Raw genomic sequence first — 6845 nt, 5'->3', positions numbered from 1 at the left:
AATACTTCGAATAAAATATTTTTAATCATTTTCATACAATAAACGTATATTTTCTATACAAAAATTCCGGTTTCATATTTACATACCTGGTATATGTATATTTGGTACGTATATTATATTATATGAGAAATTGAGAAGCTTCTCAGGACAAAGATAGAACAGACAAAGATATTTCAAGGATCACATGCAATGATGGAAATCATATGATTTCAAGGTCATCATAATTTTTTTTTTAATAAAAATATATATACATATTTCTTGATATTTTTAAGCGTAAAAAAACAAATTCAATGAATTAATAATCTAATCCCATTTAATCTTGAAATATTTGTTTCTAAAGTGTTGTACATTTATGTTCAATCGATAGATGGCACAATTTAGAAAATTTGTTAACTTTTGAGATTTCAAATGAAAATTTAGAGCATACGCACAAGGAATTTATCAAGATTAGTTATATCCCTGGTTTTATTTAAATATTCTTCCTAGTTTCAAGTAAGTTTAAAAAATCGTCCAAATCGGTGGACCATGTAACACTATAACACCTAGTAGTGAAACAGTCAAACTAATGTTTTTACGAAATTAAAGGACTCAAATTTCTCGATCTATAAGACGAGTTCTTAAACTGTTCGGATTAAATCAAAGTTTTAACTCTCAAAAATCTTCTCTATATAATATTATTCCAATTTCTTACATAAATAATTAACTATATATATGCAATTAGCGCAAAGGGTCCTATTTTGTGCACAATGAGTGCCATCTATCAGTAAGTTTGTAGAACTTAACTACTAATAAGAAACAAAATTTTTAACTGGTAGATGGCGTAATCACGATGAGGGCGCAACGAGTGTAACGAGAACTTCCTTTTGATACGTGGAAGTCGTGGAACGTTCAAGGGCTGCATTTCGAAAAGGCGTTTTATTGTATTTATTGGTAATATGGTAAGTAAAGATTAATGTAATTCGATAAATAAGATTCCTAATTATTTATACAAATGATTTAATATTAAAAGAAGTAGTAGATGCATGTTATTCAAAAGGATTCCAGGAATGATTTCAGGAATGATATCCATGCTACAACATGTAGCTGATTATTATATACTGTTTCAATAATGTGAAATAAGTAATATATTAATAATATATTTTGTTTATTACTTCAAATCAATAAATTGTATATTCATTGATATATTATCAAAAATACGATCTTGCCCTTTATTTTTAATTTACATTATTAGCATAGGTATACTTGGAAAGAAAGAAACAAAAATAAAAGGGTTTAAAATAAAAGTTTAAAAGCGTTAAAAAAATTTTCAGTAAATTCTCTTAATAAACAATATTGATTTTTAAGTGATGAAAATTTTAGCTCACTTTGACAAATGAATGAAAAAATTGTTCCCTATGTCACTGAATATTATATACTGATTAAACAAAAAATGTATAGTTCTCTTTTAATCTAAAGAGTGTAATATGTGTTATTTTTTAGGGGTTTGTAAAGGTTGTTAAAAATAAGCAGTACTTCAAACGTTACCAAGTTAAGTTCAGAAGGCGACGTGAAGGAAAGACCGATTATTATGCACGTAAACGATTAACTATTCAGGATAAAAATAAATATAATACTCCTAAATACAGATTAATTGTACGTCTATCAAATAAGGACATTACCTGTCAGGTACATATATTTAGATAATTTAAAATCTATTAAAAAGACTTTTATCTTTCACTTATTAAAATTTATCATAAATGTAGGTTGCATATTCAAGGATCGAAGGAGATAGAATTGTATGCGCAGCATACAGTCATGAACTTCCAAAATATGGGATTAAAGTTGGGCTTACAAATTATGCTTCTGCATATTGTACAGGCCTTCTTTTAGCACGAAGAGTAAGTATTTTTGTATTATTTTATTCTACAATTATATATTTTATACTTAACTATTTTTTTAATGATGAAACACTCAGCTCGCTTTGATGTATAACTGAAGAGATATTAATTGTTCCCTGTTATATATTTCTGAACAACAATTGTATAATATTCAATACGATAGAAGTTTGATCTGTTTTCAAAATTATGTGATACCATATCTTTTTCTATAGTTATTGAAAAAATTAGGCCTAGATACCTTGTACACTGGAACAACAGAAGTAACTGGTGATGAATATAACGTTGAAGAATTAGACGAAGGTCCTGGAGCATTCAGATGTTACTTAGATACTGGTCTAATGCGTACAACTACTGGTGCTAGAGTTTTCGGCGCCATGAAAGGTGCTGTTGATGGTGGTCTCAATATTCCACATAGGTATTTCTTAATTCATAATTATTATAAAAAATATTAAACTGTATTAATAAAAAGAAATATGATGTTACCATACACATGCGCGTCATCTGAGTCGTAGCAAGACATGATTTTGTATCTGTGTTCTACAATACAATTTACTGTCTTTGCATGGATATAAAGAGATGAAAAAATGTGTTTCTGATAATATATAATTAAGAATAGAAATAATACAGGATATGTTTTTAAACATATGTTTTAACTTTTATATTGTTTTTCTATAAATAGCACCAAGAGGTTTCCTGGGTATGATAGTGAATCAAAATCTTTCAATGCTGATGTTCATCGGCAGCACATATTTGGACAACATGTTGCAAACTACATGAGAACATTAGAAGAAGATGATGATGATGCTTTTAAACGACAATTTTCACAGTACATAAAAAATGGTATTACTGCTGATAGTGTAAGTATTCATACATTTTATTTACATATTCAGTCACCCATTCGTCCAGCTTATAATTACTGCAAAATTTCATGACCTTGCAGTGTCGCAGTTGGACAATAATAAGCGCATTGGTTTTAAAAGATAAATGCATTGATCGTGGCATTTTTCACATTGACCTTTGTTACATTTCACTTTCCATAATTTATTTTTTATTTATATATTAATATTCTATATATTATATATAATTTTATATATTAGAAGACGTTTGTATAACTTTTGTCTACAGATTGAGGGTATTTATAAGAGCGCCCATGAAGCTATACGTGCAAATCCAGAGCATACAAAGATTGTTAAAGAAAAAATACCGGTGAAAAAGCGATGGAATCGCCGCAAACTTTCTTTAGCAGAAAGAAAGAACTGTGTTGCTCAAAGAAAAGCTAATTTCCTCAAAAAACTAGCGGAAGTGGAAGCTTAGTTTTATTGTCAACTTTCTGCATCAAGATCAATGTTCATGTATACATGAAGAATGTTTTGGTATAAAAATAAAAAATGTGTACTGGAAATTTTGTAATTTTGATTACTATATTAATGAATATGATACTAAATTTATTTTATGCAATAGTTTATTTAAAAGTACATCACACAATAATCGTTAATATAGACGACACAAAAATATCTCGTCTATTAATTATAGATATTACAAATATATTCTTTTTTACTATTAGCTTGATAAATGTATATGACATGTAATAATTATGTCATTCATTGTTCGTATTTATATTGCTACATTGTATACATAAATTTTTACATAACGTATTTGTATACAACACATGGACATATATTTAATGCACAGAAAAATTAAAAATAAATTGAAATGTTAATCGTGAATAAATTAACAAATTACATATATGCTATTTAAAATATAAAAATTTAATTCCTGTGTGATGATAAATCAAATATATGTGCAAATAATTTTGACAAAGATTTATGATATAAAAAAGAATGTATACGTATCTTTAGATTAACAATTTTTTTTGATCTAGCGGAAAAGAGATAATCTACTACGGGAACCAGGTAATCTGCCTCGTTCGTCAATTAATCCTGCTTGAATGTCTCCGATCGACGGAACTGTTCTTACTTCCCCTCGAGCTGCTACACTAGGTGGTGATTTAAGTAAACGACGTGCTACATTTGTTACATGATCCTTCGATATCTCATCTACAAATTAATAATACAAATACAGCTAGTTTATATATATTAATGAGTAATATTCATATTTATATATAATTATAATTATATAATTATAATTATAATTATATATAATTATTTATATATAATTATTTATATATAATTATTTATATATAATTATATATAATTATTAAATATTTATATATAATATATAGTATTACATACAAGAATATTGACTGATCAGAATTTCTTGAGTAGCAACAGAGATTTATGTCAACATTTTTTGGCGAAAGTTACTATATTCTTAAAGCATGTGTTAAAATAAGGAAAATGAATATCAATTTTGAAATAACTAGACAGAATCAGACCAAGAATTGAAAAAAGAATAAATTTTCCATGGAAAGTTACGAGCAACCAATATCTGTATGCTTCAATATAATATAGGATCAATACCAATTGCCTGTATGAAGTATTCTGGTCGTTTTCTAGAACCAGTGGCTAAAACTTGTCTTCCAATATCTTCAAATACAACCGGTCTTTGTTCCAAATTCATAAGTAACATAGATTGCAATTGCTTCTTTGCTCTCTACATTATTAAAAAATTCTCCAATTAAGATTAAAAGTGGATAGAAAAACATAATTATTGCATATATGTGAATAGAACTTATGAATGAAATCATACCGCTAATTCGTTATCCGTAATATTATTTGTCATAGTAACCATCTCATGTACAATCACCTCTACCATGTCTCTGACATGAGAGGGTGTACAAGATGCATGAATATAAAAAAGACCTGTATCAGCATATGCGTGATTGTATGCAGTTGCACTATACAACCAATGATACCTGCGAAATAACTGTTTTATAACAATACTTAGCTTTTCAAAGAATAAAAAGTTATCTCAAATTTTACCTATTAAGTACATTCGTGTACAGACGAGTATACATTCCTTTTCCTGGACCTCCGGCACTGAAACTGTTACCACCACCCATCATCATATTTAAAACACACATTGCTACGAAATCTGAATCTTGATGAGAACAGCCTTCCAAACCTATTACTACATGTGATAATTCTGGTAGACCACTAGGTCCTGCATACACAGGTACATTACATTCTTCCTATACAATTGTAAAATTTAAAATTATTAAATAACAATATTCAAAAATACTAGTATGTTTAATTTAAAGAGATAACTACTAGTATGTAACCTCCAGTATACTGAGCAATCGAAGCGTCAACTGTATTTGAAAATTTTCCTACGGATATCGAGCTATTCTTCTTTTGTTCTTTTTCTCCTTCTTCTTCCCAAACCGATCTTTTTTCAACAAAATATCTATAATAACAATAATAAATTATACCTAACAGTGAATATCACAACTTAAATTGCATAAATGATATAAATTATGAGAGATAGCTTTTAAATTAGTAAAAATCAATCTAGTAGTATTTTGATTTATATTGATGAATACTTAACAGTTTTACTTATAATTACTTTTGAACTGCTAAAACAAGGTCCTCATGTTCTACACCAACTCCAGCTATTACCATCCTATGTGGTGTGTAATGATGTTTTAAATACTCAAATAATATTTTTCTATCTATATGGTCAATATTTTCCTTTGGACAAATCTTTGGAAGACCAAGAGTATTATTTCTATATGCAGCCTATGTAGAATAAATTTTACTTACAATTAGATGAGCATTCTTAAAATTTTGAAGAAATATTTTTTTTTATTTACCGCATGAATCATATCCATAAGTATTGGCTCTTGTTCTGGCCTTGTAAGTAAAGATTCCAACTCAAATCGAATCATCTGCCTTGCAGCATTTATCTAAAAATTTTGATATCCAGGTTGAATTTTTATATTATATCTATATCTTCATATAACAAACAATTATATTAATTTGTCTAACTCTATAAAAGTAATATACCTAAATTTATTGATTGATAATTTATTGAAATTTATAAAAGATTATTACTTTCTGTTATAAATAGAGTGATATAAGTAAGATGATATCATATAAAAACATTTACCTCATCTTCTGTAATTTGAGGCCTTAAAACAATATCACCCAAAATTTGCACAACAGTATCCAATCCACGACGTTCTGCAGATGCTGCATATACAAATGTATCCCTGGATGCTTGACAATCACATATACCTCCATGTTTTTCTAGAGCTAGCATTATCTGATCTTTATTCTTGTACGTTTGGGTAGACTGAAAGAGTAAATTACTGATTTTTTTCATTCTTTGAATACTAATTCTTCATTATATTCTAAAGATCTTACTCCAAATGCCAACTTTTCTAAGAAATGTGAGATACCATTGGGGTATGCAATTTCATACCGAGGACCAGAATCAAGCAATACTGTAAAACATTATTTTGTAATACAAATAAATAATTAAAATGAAAGATTTTTTACAAACATTATTTGTACTTACCGCCTACTGTACAAAATTGGCCAAATCGATTTTCAGAGGCAACTCTTAATCCGTTTGACAAAACTGTTACTTTAGTAACCTGATGTTCTTCTTTAGCAGTGGCATAGATTGCTTTAGGTAAATTAGGTATTGGCTTGGTTAATGGAGGAAATGGTGTAACAATTGATTTTCGTGTTATTTTATTATTAGGTACTTTCTGGGAGGAAAAGTCACATCTTTTTAAAAAACAAAAAGATTTTCTTCGTATTGCACTGTAAAGAATACCATTACGTTTAATAATGTAAAAGTTGATTTATAAATATGAGTTTGACAAGGTTAAGTGAAAGATACTTATATCACTGTAAAATTCTTTCTTCCTATTAAAGTAATTACCTTTTAGTAAAAACAACTGTCAAGGAACTTTGCGATACTTGCATCAACATTTTTATCTTATTGTTCGTATCAAATCATTTAATTTATATGTATATAATTTAACTTGTCACCTTCACA

The 6845-nt window shown here is 28.0% G+C and overlaps 2 protein-coding genes across 2 annotated transcripts; one reads left to right on the top strand and one right to left on the bottom strand.

Moving 5' to 3' along the window:
• Nucleotides 1-815: 815 nt before the first annotated feature.
• On the top strand, nt 816-3279 carry LOC126916408 (60S ribosomal protein L5). The gene is made up of 6 exons (XM_050722211.1): nt 816-938; nt 1480-1665; nt 1743-1877; nt 2090-2292; nt 2557-2734; nt 3003-3279. Exons 1-6 carry the CDS (start codon nt 936-938, stop codon nt 3189-3191), a joined length of 894 nt encoding a protein of 297 aa, XP_050578168.1. The 5' UTR covers nt 816-935; the 3' UTR covers nt 3192-3279.
• A 42-nt stretch (nt 3280-3321) lies between these two features.
• LOC126916400 (mitochondrial-processing peptidase subunit alpha) lies at nt 3322-6838 on the bottom strand. The gene is made up of 11 exons (XM_050722195.1): nt 6729-6838; nt 6357-6607; nt 6203-6282; nt 5946-6131; nt 5650-5742; nt 5403-5575; nt 5108-5243; nt 4820-5028; nt 4587-4752; nt 4358-4490; nt 3322-3934 (listed from the first exon to the last, which is right to left on the bottom strand). Exons 1-11 carry the CDS (start codon nt 6776-6778, stop codon nt 3756-3758), a joined length of 1656 nt encoding a protein of 551 aa, XP_050578152.1. The 5' UTR covers nt 6779-6838; the 3' UTR covers nt 3322-3755.
• Between the last annotated feature and the right edge of the window lie 7 nt (nt 6839-6845).

The sequence above is a fragment of the Bombus affinis genome, chromosome 5 (genome assembly GCF_024516045.1).
Source record: "Bombus affinis isolate iyBomAffi1 chromosome 5, iyBomAffi1.2, whole genome shotgun sequence".
In the NCBI taxonomy this organism is placed as follows: domain Eukaryota; kingdom Metazoa; phylum Arthropoda; class Insecta; order Hymenoptera; family Apidae; genus Bombus; species Bombus affinis.
Note: the sequence above shows the minus strand (reverse complement) of the source record. Positions and strands in the feature narration are given on the sequence as shown.

Excerpts from the sequence above, each read along its gene's own strand:
- LOC126916408 (XM_050722211.1), top strand. Across the intron at positions 1,878-2,089 it reads GCCTTCTTTTAGCACGAAGA|TTATTGAAAAAATTAGGCCT; the intron begins GTAAGTATTTTT and ends CTTTTTCTATAG. Across the intron at positions 2,735-3,002 it reads ATGGTATTACTGCTGATAGT|ATTGAGGGTATTTATAAGAG; the intron begins GTAAGTATTCAT and ends TTTTGTCTACAG.
- LOC126916400 (XM_050722195.1), bottom strand. The coding sequence starts at position 6,778 with ATGTTGATGCAAGTATCGCAAAGTTCCTTGACAGTTGTTTTTACTAAA. Across the intron at positions 5,576-5,649 it reads TTATGGATATGATTCATGCG|GCTGCATATAGAAATAATAC; the intron begins GTAAATAAAAAA and ends TATTCTACATAG. Across the intron at positions 3,935-4,357 it reads ATACTTCATACAGGCAATTG|ATGAGATATCGAAGGATCAT; the intron begins GTATTGATCCTA and ends ATTAATTTGTAG.